The sequence below is a fragment of the Anopheles coustani genome, chromosome 3 (genome assembly GCF_943734705.1).
Source record: "Anopheles coustani chromosome 3, idAnoCousDA_361_x.2, whole genome shotgun sequence".
Taxonomy (NCBI): domain Eukaryota; kingdom Metazoa; phylum Arthropoda; class Insecta; order Diptera; family Culicidae; genus Anopheles; species Anopheles coustani.
The window spans coordinates 34,900,961-34,925,493 of record NC_071288.1 but is presented as its reverse complement, the minus strand read 5'-3'; the positions used below and the strand labels follow the sequence as shown (position 1 = coordinate 34,925,493).

The 24,533-nt window shown below is 44.9% G+C and overlaps 1 protein-coding gene across 1 annotated transcript in view; it reads left to right on the top strand.

Annotated features, from left to right (window-relative positions):
* LOC131259969 (uncharacterized) overlaps positions 1-24,533 on the top strand; it is a 44,068-nt gene that overhangs the window by 9,500 nt on the left and 10,035 nt on the right. Inside the window, exons 4-8 of the mRNA XM_058261592.1 lie at positions 7,638-7,748; positions 11,750-12,896; positions 18,816-18,906; positions 19,031-19,240; positions 19,518-19,644. Of these exons, the coding sequence (XP_058117575.1) occupies positions 7,638-7,748; positions 11,750-12,896; positions 18,816-18,906; positions 19,031-19,240; positions 19,518-19,644 (1,686 nt within the window). The remainder of the gene's footprint in view (positions 1-7,637; positions 7,749-11,749; positions 12,897-18,815; positions 18,907-19,030; positions 19,241-19,517; positions 19,645-24,533) is intronic.

Genomic DNA, 24,533 nt, shown 5'->3' with positions numbered 1-24,533 from the left:
GTGTGCGGCGCACTTTCGCGATATCGAAGAAAATAAAATGAAAAACAAAGACAAACAAAGCACGGGATAAATTAGTATGAGAAAGTTGTACAAGACAATCAGGAAACTTAAACCATTGACAAATGGAAAGTCCTTCAGCGCAGTTGTCCGAACTTCTTGGGTGCGAGAAAATGAAACCTCCTTGTGATTGGCATGAGAAGCGAATGGAAAGCGAGTACCACCGTCAGCTTCCGAGGGACCGTTTGTTGACGGTTCGAATTATTTCATAAAGTTGTTGCGACTCTCCGCTTTTCTCCTCCTCCCCACCATTACGTGACCATCGGAGAGGAAAAGCTTAGAAAGGGAGGGGAAAAACAAGTACACCTACAACGATGTCCTCTTTGCTTGCAATGCCGGAAGAAAGGCACACAAACAAAGTTGGCCTGTACATGAGTCCAAGCTGGTGGTTTCCCTTGCGGAAAGCGACCGACGATAATGATCCTTCGCTTACATCGGTTCGCTACAAGATCGAGTCGCTTGACCAAATGATTCCAATGTTTGTTGTCCCCTAAGATGTTAGGATGAGAGCGAGAAAAAAGCATGCAAGCCCAGCCTCGAGTGCTTTGGGGTTTCAATTTCCAAGGCCACTCGTGCGGCCTTAGCCCGTAGGCCGATAAGAAGCAGCGCAAACACTGCCCACAATTCGCCAGACAATTCGACCATTTTCCTAATGGCGGGAAAAGTGCTTCGGCAACGCAAAGAGGATCACGCAAACGTGCCGTTGGGTTTTTGGACCCCACTTTTACAGGCCCAACCTTGGGTAGGACTCTGTTAAATTATTTAAGAAACACCATGCCCGGCCAGCTCGGGGACGTTTGGGAATCGAATCCTGTGCACCGCTAGCTTTGTGTGGTGTGTAGAGAAATTTGATCCTATTTGAGGCTGTATTGCATGTGTGCGTGAGTGTTGATCACTCTCTAGACGATGGTGCCCGGAACTCGTAGGGTATGAAAAATTAAGCATTACGCCGCATCAGTTCCGCCCGCAGATTGCCAACCTAACCCGGAAGTAAGCAACCGTTCCAACCGCCCTCCCGTTTTCCATTAAAACTTACCCTACAAATAAAAAATGTAGCTCCGAGCTGGCGTCCTCTGGATGCTGCCGGTCCCGGAGACTAGAGGCTGGAAACCATCGGATACCATCCAACCACCAAGGTCCGCTTCCGTGTCATATCCGGACGCGAACCGAGCTCCGCTGCAGCGAGCACGTGGCGGTAAAGTACACGCCATTGTTTATTTAGGTACGTGCCACGTTTGTTTGGATTTATTTGCTGCTCCGCGCCGACGAGTTTCCGCGCGCCGGTATTCCGGCATTGTTTCTGCAACCGCTTTTCTCTGGGCCCTCCGCTCTTTACCCTTTGCCGGGGCGTTGAGAATCGGGCGTTTCACGTTTTGATTTCCACACGACCTTTGCGCCGTAAAGTTGGCGCTCGCGAAAGGTGCATCGATAAAGGAAAAGTTTGGTACTCGCTGAGCCAGCATGATGTGTGGCGGTCGCAGTGTGTTATTACATGCGATCGTGAACGGGGCTAACACATTTCCATCAGCGCTGCAATGTAGGGAAAATAAATACGATTGAAATGTTGCCGGCCACAAAACTGTTTTTTGTTTTGATTGAGTGTTATTTGTATGTGCGAAATCCATCCACCGGGGAAAGGCTTCGTGTGGTGTTTATTTTTGGTTTGGGAAACCTACCCATATTTTCCCGTTTGCTCGAAAACGGACTTACATTGCATGGGTTACATTCTTTTAAAATAATTCCACGGTTGTCATTGTGAGCAAGTTTTCTTAAAAATCGAGAAATCATTTCATCAAACTCTTTTGAAAGCTTTTCCAAAGCCAGCTTTCCTCCATTCAAGGATACCCATTTTAACGCTACAAAAGAATATCGATTGTAAAACTGATTAAAAATTAAACTGCTCACTCACGGGATGTTTTGTCACTCAACATGCTTGTTAACGAGCGTTGAGCGATGGTTACAATCACCCTTTGACTGGCGCACGCAAACGCCGGTTGTCCCACATTTTACTTTTCCGTTTTCAAAGCTGAAGGTGTTACAAGTGTGGTGAAAGAGATGCAACAATGGTCGCTAGGTCTTTCGTGCCGATTTAAATATTCATGACCCGTTCGAATGGATCGTGCCGTTTTCCGATCATTGTAGGAGAGGGTGGGGCAATGGCAACCTATCAAACAATTCTTATATATTCTCAAAGTCTATCCATAAAACATAAAAAAATTGTATAGTTTGTATGGTGATTGTTTTTGCATACAAAAAAATTATTCAAGAATACTTTTTTTTGAACAATGATATGTTCTTAGTACTTTGCAATTTTCTCTGTTGGTGAATTGTTCATAATCTTGTTTTTTTTCTGAAAATATTTGAGGATATTCCAATTGTTACATATTTAAGGTATTTGTGTTGAAACCCACTCGGATATTTTAAAAAGGATCTTCATAATGTTCTAATTTAATTTGTTATTTTAGGCTTAAGAAGTATTTTAACCTCCTATTCTATGTAAATCGTATAGCATTGGTGTGTAATTCTACAAAAGGACTAGTTGAAATTTATTTATTTGGCACATTCTTAAGTAATACAAATCATCTAAAACACAAGAAAGAGCACAACTTCGGTGTAAAGTGCCCCACTTTCCCTCATATAGAGAGTTTCAGTTGTACAGATTTGTTTCCCCATTTTTTGTATTTCATTCCAATCCTTCCATCCATCCAAAAGTTTCCCATGGAAGAAGGTACAAGCCGATCCATCTCGTGAAAACGATTCGCCGGTTGCCGAAATGTCAGAACGGATGTGAAGAATCAACCTAATGTGTGCGTTGGAAGCACAGCAAAATCACTGTCGATTTCCGCCCACTCACTGCTCCAGCCCTCACAGTCGTCAGCTGATTGACGCTTGTTTTCTGAACTTTTCGTCCCTTTCCCTTCGAAGCCAGCTATTGGAATCCGGCACGGGACAAAGTCGTTCGAAAATGAAATTGAAATCTCTTCGTTGGTGCTCGGGGCGACTCGCGTCAGTCATTGACAAAATGGCACACAATCTGATTTTTTTTTTTCGTCTGCACCCTACGTGACGTCAACCGGAAGCACCGGTTCCCATTTCGCTGGATCCACTTTCGACCATCTTCCGTGCCCAGTTTCGCTAGGTGGTTCCTATGAGCTCGTTACAGCGTGCACACACGTGAACATTGGCGAGATAAATCCATATCTCGCCCGTTACGGCTGCCAGCCAGGAGGAGTCGCCCCGGCTTAGCCGAGGCCGCCAGTGTCAATCAGTGGGAAAGCCGGGAAACTTTGTGCCACCCCCGTAACGTATCGGTCCACCAGGAGCCGTTGAGGCCGGCTGGCGTAGCGTGTGCGATGTGCAATAAAACCAATACGTGCATCAATTTTCATTTGCCTGTCAAGCTTAAATGTATCGAAGCCTGAAGCTGAAGAAGGATGGGAAAGGCGGTGAACGAGCAGGAAGCAAGAGAAACAGAAATCAGAAATAACACTCACATGGCATGGTGAAAGTTTCCCGCGAACCAGCCGCCCAGAAAATCCACCTTGGACCGTCTCCAAACACCACCAGCCTGTCGGAATCCGGAAAATCAAAATAACAACAACGAAACCCGTACGCGAAAGCGAATCTTGCGAACTGACGGAAAGCTGTTCTCTTTCGCCCTAGCACTATTGCTCTCACTCTCTTTCTCTCTTGATCTCTCCCTCGCTCTGTGTTTTTGAACGACCTCCCTTCTTCGACCGATTGATATCACGTGAAATGAAACGTTTTCGGGCAAGGATCGAACGGAACGAACTAAGATGAATAAATATAAGTAAGCAAGTGTGCACGGCATCGATTGAACTGATGACGAACTTTGCTAAACTCGATGGTAATTTATGCGAACGGCAGCAGGAACGAGAGAACGTGCACGACCATAAGTTAAATGCCTGTTATGCACGAATTGATTAGATTTCCAGCGTTGTTCGACGAACTTGTTTACTCATGTAAAATACTTTATGACACTCTACATCGATTAATTCGTGGTTAAACAGAGATTCAATCTGAAAAAGGATAAATACAACATGTGTAATGACACATTCTGCTAGGTATTGTAAAAATCACCACGAACCGATAAATAATATTTCTACATACTGCATGATTATGTTTGCATCCATAAAAATGTTTTAAATGATGACGAACACTTTTCACAATACAAACTTTATGAGATTTACAATTATCATCCAAAATTTCGTCAGATTTTTCTGACTAGGCTGAAAAGAGCAATAAATAATATATTGCAAATAGCAATAAATAGTTTAAATAATAGGGGGGTTCGCGACAGCCGAGCGGTAGCGCCGGTTAGAAAATCGGCCCACGAGCGCCGGGGCTCACCACCTCGACGGCGTGGGTTCGAATCCCAACCGAGACCGGACGCTCCCCTGTACGAGAGGACTGACCATCCACGTACAACAGGGAAACAAGTCTCGTAAGCCCTTAACGGGCAGGCATGACCAAGAGGTCGTTAACGCCAAGAAAAAGAAGAAGAAGCTTAATTAATAAAATGTATTTCGTTCAAGACTTTCACTGAATTCGTAAAAATAAATTGCCTTAAAGGTTATCTTACGTGGACGAACTAGGACCTTTCTTTATTAAACGTTTCCTTTAAGGTGAAAGTTAACCTACAAAATGTAAAGTTCCAAACATTTTATCCAGATTTTAATGAACAGCTATTTGATGAATAGAAAAAAATTGCTGTAAACAATTTTTACGAGGAATTTTTAAAGGAATGAGACAAACAAACTTTGCAGTCTTTTGCAGAACACACGTTTTTTCATACATTTAATTCAACTTTGTCCGTTTGCTTCTTATCTTATTGTTATCTTATTTTATTTTATTTAAGCCCAACTGGGCTATGAATGGCTTACATAACCGGAGAGTTTAAGCTTAAAATTAACCTGTTCTTAGCTAATAACAATTATTGACCGCATTAGCATAATGAAATGTTATGCATCAAATACCTTTTTACTACCTTGTTTTACCAATTATTCAAAAATGAAATTTAGAACTTAAGCAAAGTCAAATTAAAGAGGAATGTTTTCTAATAGATAGTAAAATTAAAACCGGTACCAATCACATAATTTAATTTAATTAGACTATTAATTTTACAAATTTCTTATGACAAAAAAATCAACCCCGTGTAGAGATGCAATAGCAAACAGTAACATGAGATATAATTTGGTGTCAAAGTCGATCTGTTATACATCATTTTCGTTAGGTACATCGAAAATCGCAACCTTGAACAAACCGAACTGCAACTTTGCCAATAGTCACTGCGGCTTTCCGCTGACGGTGGATTATCGGAGTCTCGATAAAATCGAACCGTTGGCAACTTGTCGCTCGTCTACTTCCAAAACGCCCACCCATCAGACGCACCTCTCCGCGTGCACGATTCCTGGAGCTCGTTTAACGGCACGAACACGCTCCCGGGCATCTCCGGGCTCTGTTTGGGGGCCAGCAAAGTGCATGGAGCCCGTGGGGGCGCTCCCGGGGAAAACAATTTCCACTGATTGAAATTTATTTTTATGCTCCCCGACTGTCACGTATTGATGACGCTGCGCTACTCCACCGGCAGCCCATGTTGACCACGATCGGCAGATTATGAGCTCGTAAACGAGCGGCGGAGGGTGATTCGTTGACCAAGGAGGTGTTTATCGGATCGAAGGACACGCAGCGATTTTTGCACGCCACGGAAGAACTCGAACACTCGCACGAGAGATAGTGCGACCGATCCAACGGGCGGATCCTATCGCGTTAGGAACACCATCGGATGACAAATTGATACAAATTTATAACCAAAGGAATTAGCTCACAACTCGTCCCGTACGGCTTCCTGTTGTTTGCATTTTCTCGGAAACCTCGAAACCAATCGCGTAGGTAGATGATTTCTGAGATGTTATTCCAAGCTCGAGAGGACTTTCAATGGTTGATCAATTTTCCGAGAACGGAAACCATTCTCTCCGCTCGGGTTGTACCGTTCAAAAGGAAATCCTTACGAGCTGCTTGCCATGCTAGCGTGTGCTTCAGTCGACGCAAACAACGGTGAACAGGGAGCAGATTTGTCACGAATCCACACACACCCAAACTCGTGTCGGTGTTGATAAACTTCTCCATCCCACAATTGCCATCGCAAACAATCGAAAATGTTTGCTAATGGAAGCAAAACGGGAAACACGCGGTACCGCTTGTGTTGGTTGATTTATTTTCCTATGCCCATGCCTGAATGGGTGGTGGTTGGGTGTTTAATCTACTGCCATATTTCATCAATCTATATAAATTGGTCACACTGTTGCGAGCACTGATATTTTCTCGTAATGTATCCGTTTTACATGTACTTGGTAAAAACTTATTGCTCACGACTAATATCACTCCAAGTGGGACAAGAAAAAAGAAACTAGTAGAAATGTTCACAAAAGAATACATTTTCAACATAAATCATAAGGTCAACAATATCAAACGCAAACCATAGGAAAGCACTACATACCTCCCGTAGGTGGGAGGATTGTACGTATGGTTCGCGGATCCTACGGGGATGGGGCAGTTCCGCCGAAACTTCCATCGAGCATTCCGCGTGCTTGACTGCTGGCGAAACAAATATTTACAATCTGCGAGCGACGGAAATTTGTTCGATGAAAGTCAACAGATTGGTTTCTAGCGTTTAATATCGTGCTATTGATGCCAAACCCGCCAGATCAAGGTTTTGGCCCGGGTGCGTGCGTGGTGTATGCTGCTTTAAATTGATTGGTTTTTATTTATTCTACCGGGTTGAGGATACACATTTACATTGCGAAATATGTCTTTGGTCTATACGCCCTTGGATATTCGATTCATTTGCATAACACAGAATAATTTATATTTTGAGGGAAATTACTCAACCAACTTAAATGCTTATTTTAGCGAAAAATATTGGAAAATTGAGTCATTGTTCATACTCAGATTTAATAAAACATTTAGAAAAATCATTCAGAAACATGATAAACAGAATGTACGGTGATCTTAGACTGAAAGAGTTGTATAAAAATGACGGTAAAGATTTAAATCGAAAGGATTGGATTTTTCATTGGAGGTTAACATTGCTACAAGGAGCACATTTCTTTAGCTGCATTTGCTTAAAAGCCAAAGTTTGATTTGCACTTGTTTAGGCAAAGTGGTTTATTCAGCAAAAAATTCCAAAAGTTGAACAAGTTGAAAAACTATTAAGTTCAATGACTAAAAATAACAGTTACTAGATCTTCTAACATACATCCCGTGATATGTAATATTGTGAAAGAGGTTAAAGAATTTAATTTTAACAGGTTCGAAGAGAAATAATTTTCCAGACTTTCTTTCCCAAGATCAAAATGGGAAAGTTACGATTTGAAAACAATACTTTTTATGATAAGAAGAATTAATTATCAATGGACATTTTTAACAACAAATTAAGTGTAAATGTTATTATCGATCATTAGAATTTTCTAAACTGAATTCGTTCGCCAAACTCGAATTTTTGAACCTTTTTAAGAATGCATATAGCACAGCTCATTAGAATCCCTTCTCTTTCCCAGACTCCAATCGCGCCTTGACGCTCGCCCTGGCCAGCAATCTGCACATCCCGTACGCAATAGCAGCCGACGTCCGCAGCATTCCGGCTTCGTTCAGCGATGGCAACGGAAAAGGTAAGAAATTTTCCGCCACCGGAAAGGTATCCCCTCCCGAATCGAATTCGAAAGTTCATTAATCACTCTGATGACCGCGCGCGCAAGAACGACTTCCACCAATATGAACATAATTTCACGCCCCATTAACCGTCTCGATCGATCGGCTTATGATGAGGAAATTCATCGGCAGTCGTCGCTGTGTCCTCTCGGCGAATGGCAAACGCATCGGCGCAAAAGCGAAAAGGAGTGATACATAAATAAATAAAATAAAAAAATCGACAAAAAATGTGCTAGAACCCTTGGGATCTTATTTCGAAGCGAAAAACACACCTCAATTTTACGCGGCTCGGAAAATGAGTCGAAATAGGATGAGCCAGATCGTTATCAAAAGCGATCCGAGACGTTCCACGGTGATAAGTTTATGATGGCGAATGAAATGTGAATTCGAATTTCAATTATTATACTCCTGCACACTTTTTTTTTGGAAGAAAAACTGCCGATGGTAGGAAAATTCCAGCTGCCAGAATGAACCCGCAGTCGATTGATTTTGTTTCTTAATGGGATTCTCGGATCCGGCACGGCTTCAGGCCTGCTGTCCCTGTAGGCACACGAATTGTTGATGGAAAACGTATGTTAGTGCGAATGTGTGTGTGTAAATTTTGCCAAGTTTGATCCTGTGTGTAAACAGACTCGCCTCGGCGGACCAAATGCCCGTGTGTTGTGGATGATGCATCCTGTGCGTACGTCAACAATCGCGATGAAACGATGATTACCATAATCAAAATTGGATTCCGGCAAGATTCCAACAAAAGCGCCCACATTTTGGTGAGCCTTTTCCGCCCCGCAAACCCCAGCGTTGCGGGAAAAATGTGAGGACTAACGTCGTGTAAAGCATCCGGGAGTAACCCTGGTAAGCTTTCTCCGGAAGGCTTTTCATCGATCTCATCTTTCAACCCCAATCAAATTAACTGTATCTCCCTCCAGCGACTTTTCGTGGTGACTGGGTTGGTGGGGGGGAGGCGGGAGGTTGAATTATGATACTAAAGTATTCTCGTGGGTTTCATAAGTGGTTCCAACGTAGGGCTCACCGCGAGGCCTTGTGAAGGGATGATGTTTTTATGCCTAAAATTCTTCACCGATAGGAGTGATGAAATTTTAAACGGAATTGATCAGAGCCAGAGTTCCTCTTATAAGTAACAGTCTCTTTAAGATGTCTTATGATGTTTCAGAAATATGGTGCCAGGAAGTCAGTATTTTATCCACATATTAGCAATTTAGCTTTTCAAACATTCATACAATGCGCTTTGGCACACCCTAGGTTTGAATCCCTACCAAGACCATCCCCTATGAATGACTATCCACATGCACAAAAGGAAAAAGTAAAGTAAGCTTATTAATGGTATGACTTGACTTGACTTCTAGATTTGTAAATTGAATTGTAATACATACTTGAAAAACATGTGCAATGAATGGTAGAGATTGATTTAGTGTTTTGTTATTTGATTTGTTTTATTTATGATTTGAAAACCATGAGATCAAAGGCATGCTGTTAATTGGCATACAGATTGAAAAAAGTTAACTTCCTAAGTATGTTTTGCTTAAAGACAATAGAAAACAATTAGAACATAAAATCTTTTTCTCATGTGAATTCATTTTCCATCTTATGAAAAAAGAGATCTCAGAAAAATGCACAAAATCAGTATTTGGTGTCCATACGGGATTTAACGTTTCTGACGTCAAATTAACGAATGGATTAAAACTCACATTTATTCAAAAAAACTAATTTTATTCATACTTATTCTAATTTCTACCATACGCCTGTTTATGTAACAATAAAGTATTGCTGAATTTGTTGTTTAAGCTTTTCTCGGAAATGATAGCAATAAATCAAAAGTTAGCGGCAAAGTTAGAATCCCGTCACAATTACGGGTTCTTTAAACCTAGTGTTTATGTCTTATTTGCAAAAATGGCCAAAATATGCCCACGGAAGATTGATGAAGAGAAAACAGCTCATTGAAAAAGAATTGTAGGTAATTGAGCCAAATGCAACCAAACTCGGTATGCAGGCTCAATTCATCCTGTTTAACGTGTTCACCGAGTTCGATTAAGGCAATTCTAGAACTCGGGAATAAATGGTATAAATGCATTGATTCCCTTCATGATTCGCAAAGTTGAAGTCAATGAAGCTCATTGTGATATCAATGTGCGTCTGTCAAAGATAATCCATTAATTCAAATCAAACATAAGTGCGAAACGACTTAAAAAATGTGAAAATTTTGCTGAAAAGTTCGATAGAGTTGTTAGAATTTTTCGACAGTTGACAGAGTGTATTCAAATTTGTGTAGTAGATAAAAGCCCTAGTTTTCGACTTTTATCGGTAGTTATACATACAAAGTATGTGTATATAATGCTTTTTTACTTTCTGTTGTATAAAGCATTTTAATTTAAAAACAGTTGCTATCACTAAGTACCGTCGTCCGTTCCATGATCCCCATCGTTTGCTACGGCGATCATATTCGATTTCTATTCGATTCGTCGTAGCAAAGGACGGAGAACATGGCATCGAAGAGAGCACTGTGTGGTAGTGGCTTTGGATTGTTTAATATTTGCTTAATAATTTAAAATTAAGGGTATAACAAGATCAAAATTACCAAAAAGAAATAAAAAATACAAAGAAATTTTTTAAAAACAAATCTACCTTCAGCACAAACTAAAGAAGCAGTGTTGTTTATCGATGCAATATAGTAAAAAGAAGCATTCAAAAAAAGGAAACACTTATACTACGGCTCACTGATAATCTGAGCAACCCATTAAAGCTCACTCAACCGTCAAGTTGGATCGAGATGAGCTCCGGCAAAAGGGCAAAAGTTTGTTCACTTCCGGCTTGTTCGATGTTCCCCCGGCGTGTCCGATTACTAGTCGCAAGTGAACGTCGAACGGCGGTTCCGGTATGGAAAACGAACTTCCCAAACAGTTGGGCAACATTGTTTACGTGGGTGTGTATCTGAAAGCGGGTACATTCCATTACCTTTTGTTTGTTTTTTTCTCATGGTTCTTTCGCTACAGATTTGCACAGTTTGTTTTCTTCAGCTCCCGAGCTTTCATTTGCACAGGATTGCTTTTCTTTTTCGCCCCGGACGCACCCGGGCTGACATTAACTTCTTATTTACGAAATGTTCCACCGACGACTGATCCTGTGCCAGTTTGCCGATAGCGTGGACTAGTTAGTTTTTTGTTTTTTATTTCTTTTCGTTCCCATGTTGCTCGTTCGACTCACCTCCGTCCGTCTTTTCCATAGTGAAGCTCCCTTCTTTCCCATCGGAGTGTGTGCGTGGTGGGCTGGAAAATGAATCCTGCTTTTCGTCTTGCCTTGCCGTCCTTGGTGTTCATTTAATTAGACCCGTAACTGGAAGGCGAAACAAGTTCTACGCTACAGTACGCTACTTTCTATTTGTATTGAATCTTTTTGCATCTCCGGCAGCGAGCGGACGGTATGCGTCCAGGAAAATGCTATCACGGCCACGCTTCCAAGCGCAACTCGCGGAAGAAATATGTGTAGGGAACCGGATGAAAGATACGGCCATCAGGGCTTTATTGCTTAATACTTTCGCAATCTCATCAAAACATTAGCCCCGTTAGAGGGTTGGTGTTTTGTTTGTGCAGGTTGTAGGTTGCCCAAAGCCGTTAGTATCAATTTCTCACGGCCAGTTATGCACTACGAATATAGCTTTATTTTTGCTCTTTGGTTTCGCAGGGATAAATATATTACGACCCGCAATAGTAAATGTGTCCATCGGCTGGCCTCGCCTAGCCCATGACCCCATTTTCTCGGCTCTCGACTGCCACGACACACAGACGAACACACAGACAACGGGGTCCAATCAATTTGCCCATTCACTGGCTGACAAAAGCGTTTAACGAACTTTTATGCTGCCTTTTTCCGCCTTTTTTCATTCGACTCGGTGGCCTTTGCACATTTTAACACTCCTTCCTCCTCTCGCACCATTCTCTTTCCCCAGTGGTAATCATCTGTTCGTCGATCAACTCGCCGCAAACAATCAGCGTAATCAATCAACTGCAGCGGTACGGCAGCACGAAGATCCTGCTGGTCGACATGGTGGGCGCAATATTCAGCAGCGATAACGTCCTCTACCGGCGGCTGGCGAAGGAAGCGGGTTCGGAGCTGCTGCTGGGGGAAACGCTACGCCACCGGCGCAACCTGCTCGTCCTCACGATACTGACCGAGAACTTTCGCACCATCCTGCACCGGCTGCATGCCGTCGACCTAGGCGACTACGAGCACATCAGCGAGAATTTGCTGAAAATTCGCCTGACGACCGGCGATGATAGTATCGATGCGGACAGCGATAATGCCCACCAGGGCGCGTCCGACGACGAGGAACTCCGCGGAGCGCTGGAGGTCCTGCTGGACGTCGCCGCGAACGGTACGGAGCCGTCGGAAGGCTGCGACTTCCAGGGTTTCTTCCAGCACGTTGCCAACTGGCAGGAGATCCTCAAGCAAACCGTCGACTCCGCCCGCTGCCAGACGCTGTTCGGGAGCTACTGTGAGCTGGCCGTGGACCAAGCTGTCACCTCGACCGCCCCCAGCAATCCATCATCGGCGGAAAATGACACCGACCGGTCGGGGCCGGGGATCGGGGCCGGTGGGGGCGGCCAAGCCGTGAATCAATCGTTCGCAGCGGCGGTCGAGGAAATCGAGCGCTTTTGTGAGCTCTTCCTCGCCAGCTACGATCGGATGCTCGGCCCCAACGGGACCTACCGTAAGCCACCGGAACGGCCCGACAACCGGCTGCTGTTCGGCGAGCACTTCCAGTTCTTCGACTTCCTGCTGGCGACGCTGCAGGACGCCGGGCGGCACCGGGCGGTGCAGTTCGATTTCATTGCGTTCGACTTCAAGAACTTCTCGCCGCACCACCCGCAGCAGGCCGTCGTCTGGCGCCCCTTCCTGATCCTGCAGCAGAGCCAGCTGCACCGGCACCAGTTCAGCATGCATCCGGTTCCGCCCGGGTACGCCGACTGGGTGGTCGAGGCGACGCTCGAGACGATCTGGTTCTGCGGCCCGCTGTGCTGGACGGTGGTCGGGCTGGTGGCGCTCATCGCGGTTGCCATGATCGTCGGTAGCGTCGTGTTCACCGTGGCCGTCCGGTAAGTCTTTCACCGCGTTGCATCGGGACCACGGGGTTTTCCACGGGGATTTTCGCGCCGTCAGCATTTCCGGAAGGCCGGTACCATTAATGCCGAGGTAAATTACCTGCCATTTGGATGGCAACATCGCTCCGTGCGCATGTAAACGTTACCGTACGTGTTTCCGGTGCTTTCCGCTTTCCCGGAAGTTACCTTCCTTCCGAAGGTCATCACGCTCCTTCTCCCGCCAGGTCGAGATTCCGACTTGCAAAACGTGAAATGAAAACGTGACGCAATTCATCTCGCGCGAAACGAACGTTCCGGCGACATTCGGAACACGGTTGTCCGGGCCCATACCCGAGATCAAAGTTTCCACCGACCCTTTTACTCCTTGCCCTGCGCGTTGTTCCCCTCGTTGGGAGGGTATTACACCATACCGTTTTCGATGCAGGCTTTCCGGGTGGCGTTTAGGAAAAGCTTTCGGAAATAAATTCCCCGAACGGCGTCCAATTTATACGGTTCGCTGAGCGTGCAGCTTTATTTAAATACATCGGAATGCAAATTTTTCCTCGGAACTTGTCGAGCGAACGGAGTGAAATTTCATTCCGAGTACATCTGCTGCCTTCTCGAAGGCGTGCGACGTGTTCGGGCGTTCTGATGCGTATGTCATTTACATGCTGGAAGTAAATACGGTCCCCCGCTTGGTATTTGCCAAGGCCGCGGTGTGCGGATGGAAATAGCTATTGAGTTAACACTTCCACCGTAAGACAGCTGGATGGCACCTTTCAACGGGCAGCCCGTTCTGTCCATCAATCTTTTCTACCCATTCTTCCGGGTCGCTTCACTTGACCGACAGCTCGTTTCGGTCGAAATTTTTCCGCCCACCCTGGGACCTATCAAATTAAGACCAAACCCCAGACACCCTTTCGACACGAGCTAGCTTTTTCTCTAGGTGTATTAACTACGCCCGGCTGCCCGTTTGGCTTCGTTTCGTTTCGACCGGCAGCTCCCGGGGACAGTAGAGCGCCCTTTTTTGATTCGTGCCGCTTGTAAGTTGGCTGCTTTATTGTTCATCCCTTTTCTCGAGAGACCGGCACTCGCCCCCACAGGGTGCCGGTTTGGGCTCGCGCTGTCAAGCTGCAAACGCATGGGTATTCTCACTCTTTACCTTTTCCCTACACACACACGCACACGATTGGAAGCAATTGAATCCGAAATTGATTTCGTCCTAATTTTCTGACCCAAAGCCGTCTATTTCTGGACACGCAGCCAACGTTGATTGACGTGCAGCCGGTGGAAAACAAAACCCTTGTTTAACCGGGCGCGTCTCGAACCGTTCCTCGTGGTGTTGTTTTATTATTTTGTGATATTTTTTTTTACTTTGCTCCTATAAAATGAGTACACGAAAACACCAGAGGTCGAAAATTGGCAAACAACTGGCGAACAAGTTGTGTGTGTGTGTGTGTTTTCTTTCTGTTCGAAAAACTTCCATCCGCCCACTGGTGACGCCTGCAGGAGACGGTGCGGTTTGGTGTTTCTCTTTTATGACAACGAAAAGAGTGTTTTTCGTTCCACCCCCGGGAAAAATCACAATTTTTCGTAACATTCTGTGTTTCCCTTCCCTCCAACCATCAATTTCGAATCATGATCGTTCGAAGAAGGCCTTGTTTGCTGGCAAAGTATTAAAGCAAAGAATATCCTTAAATCCATGCCATCACACGATTCGTCGTCCTTCGTGGACAACTCGGATTATGGGACGTGGGTGTGGGCTGGGGGAAAAGTTCGCCACTGCTAATCGGCTAATTTCCGCCTGGGTCCACTTATTACGTGCTCCGGTGGGACCCGTTTCGCTGGAAGTGGTTATGTTTTAATCGCCTTCGCTCACAATACGCGCACCGGGCGTTTGTTTATTCAATCAGCTGCATCCAAGCGAATGCCGTTCGCCAAAAAAGCCGCAACCACTGGGGGAGAGGGGGGCTGGGGCTGGGTTCGGGTACCACAAAAATGATAAAACTTTGCCCTTCCCCGGACGGCCGGAATATAGGATGATAAATAATGCACAACTGCGTGCTGACCTGTTGCCAACGGCCAGCCATTATGTGTTCCATTCCATCCGGACACCAGGCCCCGGACATTTACTAGGTGGTGGTGGTGGAGTAGGAAAATTGGCAAGGGAAAATGGATTAACCGAAGCTCGGTCCGACCGTCGGGTGAATCGGCAGAGTTTGTTTAACTTGTTCCGAGTCACCGCGTTTTGGGTATCGCAAATTTATGATACTTTTTACCGATTCACTTCACGGTCGCTGGAATTCCCGGTTCGGAAAGGTTTTTTTTTCTTCCTCGGCGGCGCCGGATGCGGCAATGCGGTATGAATAAGTTAGCACGGAATTTAGATACACAAAAAACCAACAACAACGGCGCAAGCGAAGGGAACATTATTAATATTTAATCCCATGAAGCACAGGGGACGCCAACGCTTTCGCTTTGAAAGAAAAAACCGAAAATGGCTCTAATTGATGTATCTTTTAAAATGTCCGTGTTTGACCGAAGCGAATATATTAATTCCTCGCGCTTCAGTGGGTAAGGTTACGATAATAGATTACTTACCTGTAATGTCAATCGATTTATATTCCATCGAATTTTGTTTGGTTAGAATATATGATTTACTAGCTGCCTTGGTTAAACATTTTTTGAACGACATACAACTGATGAAAATATATGGTTTTTAACTACACATTTTGATTGTTCATTCTACAGGTGCTATGCTCTGTAAAAATCAAAGGGTTCCAAAACCCTGTCGTTACACTTACATTTTCGTGGGGTTGCAAGCTAGATCAATAAACATATATAATGCAACCAATGTTTTGTATTTTAACTTTCAACTCTTCGACGTTTGCATGTTTTGATTCGATGTTTACATTCACCCATATGTAAAAGTTACTTAAACTAAACAACATTTGTTATTATTACCGACACATAATGAAGATTATTCTTCTTGTTAATGCAAAGAAACAATTTTTTCGTAATCAACTTTCTACGCTCTGTAACAGCGTGCTGTTGAGATTACACTTCATATGTAATTACTGATGTAAACAAACAAACCAATATACGACGATAGAAAATCGTAATCAATTAAAAAAGTATGTATTTTCCTGACGGGAGATATAGCTAAAAACCTATTCTCATGCCTAACAAACATGTGTGCAAAGTTTGAAAAAAACGATCCATCCGTTTAAGAGGAGTTTAACCACTAACACCGTGACACAAGAATTGGCTAGGCGTAACTTGCAGACAAGCGATAATGGAGGCGCCTTGTACTTGTTTGTGAACAGCAATGAAAGGAAATGATTAATTTTGAAATGATATGGCTATAAGTATTTTGGAAAAAGGAGCAATCAGTATCCAAAAATAAATCTGTAAATTGTGAATCTTTCTGTCAAAAATTGATTCGATTTCATCGTTGTTTCACCGTCCTTAAATTTAATAAAAATCGTTTACATGTTTGAAAATGAAAAATATCTACTATATAGCATCAAGTTGATGATATATTTTTCAAACTGATGTAACTCCTAGAAAATCGATTTTATTCATGCAACAATTGGTTATGTTAAGCCATGTTCATTGATAAGCTTCATATAACCCCAAAAAAGCGATTGTCCTAAGAATACCTGTTCCGTTCCGTAATTAAACTTATCAATTACTAGAGCTTATGGAGTACTAAGAATAAGTTCATTTTTGTACTTCTTTTGAAACAAGTTTTTAAGCTCTTCCAATGGCCGATAGTCCATTATCTCGATCGATAGCGAATCGTAGTCAACTTTTGACCAGGGATTGACCGTGGCTTAAACAACCGCCGCTCGAGCTCGGAAAAGCCAGCTCCGGAAGCGATTTCCTCGGCATGTCAGGTGTCAGCAAGGAGCCGCACATTATCGCCCGGTAACAAATTACTCGACGGCCATATAATGGTCCCTCCACCGTTCCAAAAGTACAGCCTACCTTCTGATGGCCTGTCCAAACGGAGGATCCTGGCCTGCCCTTCGCTCCAATCCGCACGCAAGACTTTGACTGCACCGTATCGCAAAGTTATCGGGGAAACTTATCCGATACCGAGGAAGCCACTCAAACGATTCATCCCTGAATTTATGACCGTCCCATCCGGGCGGAACGGTGCTCGTTTCGGGAAAGTATCCTCATCATCGGATCTGCCCGGTCCCAACCATTCATAACGGGAGACGCGTGTAAAAAAAAACGCCACAAACTCGAGGGAAAGCCCCGGGCAAGAAAGAGAAAACTCCAATGAAGTGTTTATCTCTCTTCCATTGGCGGTGAAAGTATTCCGAACTTTTAATTCTGAACTTTGTAACTTTCGTCCCTGCGCATCCTTCTCCGACCAAGTGAGGCGGCCCTCGGGAAGGTATGTGTGTATGTTTGTGACATGATGAGGGTCCGTTTGGCGGAAAACTCGTGACTCCGGAAAATTAATTGACTTCGATTAGGTTAACGCACTTTTCGAACGCTTCGTACTGGGAAGCTCTGGGTGGCTTACTGTGTCGACCGAGAGTGCCGGCAATGTGCGCACACATACACACAATCATGAAAAGCGATAAGGACGTCAACAAAATAAAATAAAAAAAAGCAAACCAACGAAAGCAACGAACCGGCGACACTGGGCCTTAATCGGTTCGCCACGGTTATGACCCCCCCGATCGCTCCGGGGCGATCCCTCACCGTGAGGAAACATGCCCAGAAGCGGAAGGAAAGGAAGCGTGTAATAGAATGGAAGGGTACGGTCCCTGCAATGGGACAAAGCATAACTCACTCAATTAAGTTTTCATCGAGAAAGAAAATGAAACTTTCTCTTCCGCCGTGCCGTCCCGACTTACCAGCACGATTTATCCGAGCGCTTCGTGACTCCCACTGCTTCGCTTTTCTTTCACGGCTGCGAGCATTTCGTTATTTCTTGTTTTCCTTTTGCCGCATGCCATCGATTGCAAAGAATTCCAACGGTAAACGCCGGACGCACCGGAAGAGAAAAAAAGCCAACTGTTTGGAACTTGGGTTTTAGCGTTCTGGGTTTGCCTCCTTACCGTGAAGTATGTCTTGCGCCAACGGCATTATTGGAAAAGCCTCCGGGAATGCTCAGAAACGATTCCGGTTGCCAAAAGCCCACGGCTTCCGATTACCGAAAGCAGTGTCCCGTGCTCCCGCCTTGGGTCACGAGGGAAAATTACGATTATTTACGGTAAAAATAGTTCCTGAGTGGTTTGGACTGGGCAGCATCGCAAAAGTGTGGACCCTTCTGTTTTCTTCTAAATACTAGAAAAAAGCACGATGTTCAACGAAGAAGAGATAAATACTAGAAATAAAAGTAGGAGTTGAAAGTAAGATGAGATATAATTAAAACCGTCCTATCGTGCGTAAATAATATGGAAATTATTCAGGTTTGTGACACATTTTACGATCATTAGTATTTTTCACTTGTCGTTTTCATCGTTCCAATGTTCAAACGAAGTCAACAAAACCGTAAATCAAACCTTAAAGTGTGCAATCCTTCGAGAACGAATCTGAGACTGAATTGGGGAATCCAGTGAAGGACATCGCTGAAACCCGAACAGGACACCAAAGGGACGGAAATAATTTTCTTTGAATTCATTTCGCTCCGCAAAGCATAAACGCTGGCTTTTCCGCCGAAGAGTTCGTTTCTTTGTAGCTCGGTTGGAAATGATTGCCAGAAGGACAATCCGAGCCAACTCAACCGTCCGTTTCGGATAGTTTCCCTAAGGAGAACTCGTTATCGAAACCGGGCGAGAGTGTGGTATCTAATTAAATGGTTCCCAACAACTACGTCGCCCTTTGGGCCGCAACCGTTACGACAAGGGAGTTGTCTAATGTATTTTTGTTTCAACCAACTGTTTCGTTCTGTTCTCCTCCCATCGACAGGAACTACATCCTCAAGACGCGCCTCTCCAAAGGGCCGAACAAGATCGTCCTCTCGCCGGCGGACTTTGTGTTCCCAGTCGACATGCGGAGGGTAAGTGCGAGGCGGGCAGCAGAGCAGTGGCCCCACCCGCAAAAGGGAAACGTTAATGAAGGTCTAATTTGCATGTATTTCCATCCGGACACCTCCCGATGCCGACCCGTATCGCCGTGCACAGGTTGACGAGGGTATCGAGGCGATGCTGTGCTGCTGGCTGCAGCAGCTCCAGGAGTTTGGCGGACCCGAGGTGGAGAAGCCGGACCTGCTGAAGGGTTCGATCGGGTCGCTCAAAAATCTCGGCCTTCCGGTCCCGACCAAGCCGAGCTCGGGCAGCGAAACGCTAATCCGCCACAGTACGGCGGCCATCGATCACAAGGCGCGCTACAACGTAAGGAACTACGCGACCGTCCGGTGGAGGTGTTTCCGTTAAGTGCTTTTTCATTTTTGTGTGTGTTTTTGTTGTTTATCTACAACCGAAAGCAAATCCCATTTTGATCCCGACCGCGCCAGAGCATCCATTAAACCGGGTGCCTTCCAACTTCGATTCCAATCGCTTCGACGCCCGATGATGGCGCCTGTTCGCCCTTCGCACTACGAGCCTTTTTTTCTCACATCATCTTTTTTTTATCTCTCCCCTCCACCGCCCCTGGGCACTCTCTTCACAGGGCGACCTGGTGCAGCTGAAGGAGATCCCGAGTTCGAGTTCGGCGTCCCACGAGCTGAAAACCAAGGCGATGGATCTGCTGGTGATGGCGCACGGTTTACGACACGAGAACATTAATCCTCTAATCGGTAATTCACCCCTGTTGTAGCACTGTGCTTTCCGGAGTGTAGCTGTTGGATTTTCCGCTTGTTTGTTTGTTTTTTGCGCACTGCTTTTGTGCTTGCCTTACGACGACGTATCCACATTCCAGAACACCCTACAAACATACATTCCACGCCGTGTCCCGTTTAGTGCCTTGTAAACATTCGCGTTTTACGACGTACCTGTAATTCGTCAAAAAGTCGACAACACGTTGTGCAGCAGCAGCACACTTCGAATATACGCCGGATGTGGTCCTCGAGGGGCGCGAATCCTGCGCCACCCATCCCGTTATCCTGCTCGAAACCATCAAGCATCGCTCTAATGGGCGCCCATAAAGCCGGGCCCATCTTATTCGATCTATTTGTCATCATTAACCTGCTCGTTTATCGGGTGTTCCGGTCTGGTGGCACGAGTCAAGCCTGTCTCTTTCACTCCTGCAGACTTCCGGGAGCACTCGGAGGTTGCAGACGGCAGGTTTTTGCGAGCCGGCAAGATCAAAGTCCCCCGATAGAAATACATTCATTATGGTCTATTTCGGCAAAAGCCACTTCGCTCATAATTTTGTCCCAAAAGGGGTTCGTCCGGATACCGGTAGCTTCCCTGCTTCGATTAATTCCTTTGGCTCAGCTCTATTGCATGCTGCTTTAAGCTGCTTCAACACTGGTTTAATCGAAGGTTCAATCGTGTTAGGTTCAATTTATCGCCGAATTAACCCTTTAATATGGGAAAACAAATTCGATTATTTTAAAACGTGCGCTAGATGCCAAAAAAATGGATGGCATCTTTTACAGTGGGACTGTTTTGTGTTGGTTTTATTTTTGTGGGGAAATTCAATGGAATATAGCGTGAATACTGATAGGTTGAAAAGACCATATCAGTACATTAACATGTTGTAACATTCGCAATCAATTATTACTATTCAAGCATGACTATCCAATATATTGAACTAAACATTTTAAAGACAAATTTTACAGAAATCAAAAGACTCAAGTTAATGCATGGATGTTTCAACACCAAACACTTGAAGAGATAATGCATTGATATTTCCAATTCCGTAATTCTAATATTACGACAAGTAGCTAACAAGGACCATATTTTGGCTAACCGTTTTAGACCGTTTTAGAAAGTCGCATTTCATATCAAACTCATTTCAAGATGCGATGGTGCATATGTCAGTTTCATGCCGTAGATGCCAGAGACAATCTAAACAGAAAATATTAAGTGGTATTGTTCCAAGAAATTAACCAGCAGCAGTTCGAACTATTTCAAAGCGTTTGACCTTTTTAATCAGAATCAATTTAAAGAAGCAGTGACATTTAAATGAGTTTACATTGGCTGATGGGTCCTGTTAAATTTGTATTCGTATATTTCGCTCGTATCTAAATTCACGTAATTGGTTTCGGTATTCCTAAATTTTGACAGATTATTTCAGATGAATAGTTAAAGTTTCCAGAAAATTCAAATAATTTATATGCCGTTTGCCGTGGCAACGATACCGTACTGAAATTTTCTCAGTAATTATAAAAATCAAGTATTCACATACAAAGCCAAATTTACAAAGCATAAAAAAATATTTATCTATTTATGAACCAATTCATCGAAATACTGTTTTAGCGATAAAATAAAACAATTAATTTCAAAAGCTTGAATTTGCAAAAACTATAGTCATCGTCTGTTGCTACAGTTATGTACCGCTTTATATTACAGCTTGTATACTTTGTATTCAATTTCACCTCGCAAGCGAAACAGCACAGAACTGCTCATGTCTCGTGAACGGATCATCGGGCATGTGAGCCAGATAAGTGAATCCCTTGCTTCAACTATAATTATTCCATGACAACCCACCTTGTGCACTAACAAATTGCACAGTATTTCGATTTCAAAAGGGAAGCACAGAGTTTCCAGTTAATTCTAATCCCGGTTTATTTCGCTACCAGTAAGCTTATCGATCGCGCCGAGCGAACACGCGGTCCCCGTTTTCATTTCATTTGGCATTTTGAGTTCGACATGCGGCCGGGAAAATCCCCAATACCGACTGCGCTGGTAAGCCCTGGTAATGAGCAGTACACCGGTAAACCGGAGACCTTGCCTGTCCGTGATCAATCCACCACCAGTCATTAATTCCAATTATTTGCCAATCAAATTATCCGGCGATACATTGACACGGGACGCAACGCAAACACAGCGAGAAGCAACTCGCTTCCCGTCGTGATGTGATAAGAGCTTTCGAAGAGCGTTTATTAATTTCACGTCGTATCGTATATTCCCTGCCGCAGCGTCTTTCCTCCCCGATAGAGAGGAGCCTCCCGCGGTGAACCAGAAGGCGATAAACGCCATCGTTTGTCTCCGATGTCAGCCGATGTACGGTTGCTTTTTGCAGGACGCCAGGCTGATCGGTACAAACCGAGAATGAAAAGACACCCATTGTGGTTTGATGAGTGGCTACAGCTTCGCTTCGCACTACCGATCCCTCCTACCGACACTAGGCAACGCCTGACCATCGTGACTATCGCATCGCATCGAAACGTGCTACCATAGGCTGAGCTAAATCTTATTAATTAGAAGTGTTTCGTTTGCTCGAGCACAATAAATATGGCTTTTGTGGCGCATTGTGGTGACAGATCGAATATCACCACATCGCACACGGCTGCTGCATCTGTGTCGTGGGCGGAATGTCTCTCTGTCATGCGGTCCTAGGGCCGAGTGAAACGCACCCTGGTACGTGCATTCGCAAGATGGTCCTGGAATGGTGACATTGTAAAGAGGAAGCTTTGCTCAATGCTGTATTGTATTGTAGGGTTGTATTTCTGCCATTCAATAGACCGAGGGGGTAGGCAACAAAGGCCACAATTGTGCACTTGACACCCTTTCCATATGCATATCTCTTACGGGATGCAAAGCAACAGACTCCCATAAAGTGTAAATAATTGTATAGTGCAGCTGAAGAAGTAATATTTTGTTTAATTGAAAAATTAGCTCAATAGCAAATTCCAAAGCTCTCTGTAGTATGTGCTACGTCTACTAAAACAGTGCATTTGGTTCATCTCCCTTTGCTGCCCACGGGGCACGGAATCTTTCAAGGAAAACAGCACATTTCACTCCATTTTCCGTGGGATTTGGTGCTGGAAATAAAACGTGCTAAATATAACGACCCTCGTTTAATGCCTGACCGGACCAGGGCACCGACCGGTCGAACCCTCGTCTAGGTTTACTGTTCTAGCGATAATTGCACCCATAGACGTCCGCTTCCCCGAACCACAATACGCTTCATCGGCAAGTGAACTCCGCCAACCAGACCCGCCAACAATGTACAGTGCATACTCACGTCCACTAACGGCAACAGTGTAACCGGAAAATTCTACTTCCACTCATTTAATTATTATCTGGAGATGGCATCCTCCTCCGCTGGGAAGCGTTTCCCGGTGCGTCCGGTGGTACCGGTTCCGGCTGGAAAAGGGCTCGGGCAACAACTTGACAGCGGTTGTTTGCCGTATTGGCCGTAAACAAGCACGTCGGAACATGTTCATTTTCGGATTTCGGTCGGCCCCCGTTCAGCAATGGCTTCCCTCCGAGCCGTTGCCAGCCGAGGCATCGAACGTATCGATCGGAGGTTGGGTTTTCGAGGACTACATAAAAAAGGAGCACTTACGTTGGTCTTCCCGAACGCTTTACGAAAGGTCAAGCTTCCTGGCCAATCATGCTGGAACACAAACCGAACCGAGGTCCCGAGTGGTACCCCCATCGTTAACAGTGGGTGTGTCAGGGCAGATTCGGTGGAGAATTCTACTAGTCCATAGTGTCCAGCATCCGATGGCCGATGCTGGCAATGATGAAAACCAAAGTAGAGCGAAATTCGCGTGTGAAGGGTGAATCTCATTGCCGTTCGCCAGTCTACTCCACATGACGATCCTATTTTCGGTACGCTCAATGTAGTTATACGGCCTTTGCGCTTCGAAACCGTCAACGGGAAGCTATCTTTGCCCACCCGAGCACGACGTGATAGCAACCGGGGGTGCATTTTCCTAACCACACTCACTGCTGTTCGCCGACGTCCTACACGCCGACGAATGAGGCACCCGAGCATCTCACTGCGATGGAGGCACTCGGTCTTCCTTTGTGGCTGACCTGTTGGTGCTGACGTTCCATAAATCTACGGCCAAGATTAACTCCCCAGCAAAAGACCGCCTGGACCTTTCCGGTGATGAGATGAACTGGAGTGTGGGTTTTCGATCGAGCCCAGCTCGACCCATCGCCGAATGTTCGCCCAGTTTCGCCCGGGCAGCAACCAGCTCGAAAGTGGTCAGTCGATTCAATCAGATAATTAAACCAACACCGAGGCCAGCGGCAACAGTTGTAAAACTCAGTTGAAGATGGAGGCCACCGCGAGGGTTCAATCCAGCACGTTCGTCCAGTGAAGCGCAGCGTCGACACCATTTGCCGAAACTCACCCGCCGAAGGTCAGAGAGTGAAGCCATTTTCCAATTTTAATTCAATTAAAATTGTGTGAACGATCCGGGGTGCCTCCGGGCGGCAGACGGGCAAGGTCATCAACACTTTTCCGATTCGACGTGCAGTTTCCGGTGCCGGGTTTGTGTTCTTGTGCTTCCTTCATTCTCACCTCTCCCGGGGTCGGTTGCGCACGATTTCTATTTCCTTACGTAATTGACACATTTACACAAATTATTGTCAGAAAACTGGAAATGGGAAAAAAACAATAAACAATTACAATCAACACAAATGAACACGTCAGACGTTAGCATCGTTATCAAACCGACGGCAGAGCAGCAAACACGATAACCAACCCTTACGCAACCTTCCCCCACGGGATGTTTCCCGTTGAAAACCCACCGCCCGAGATAACGACAAAACAACCGGA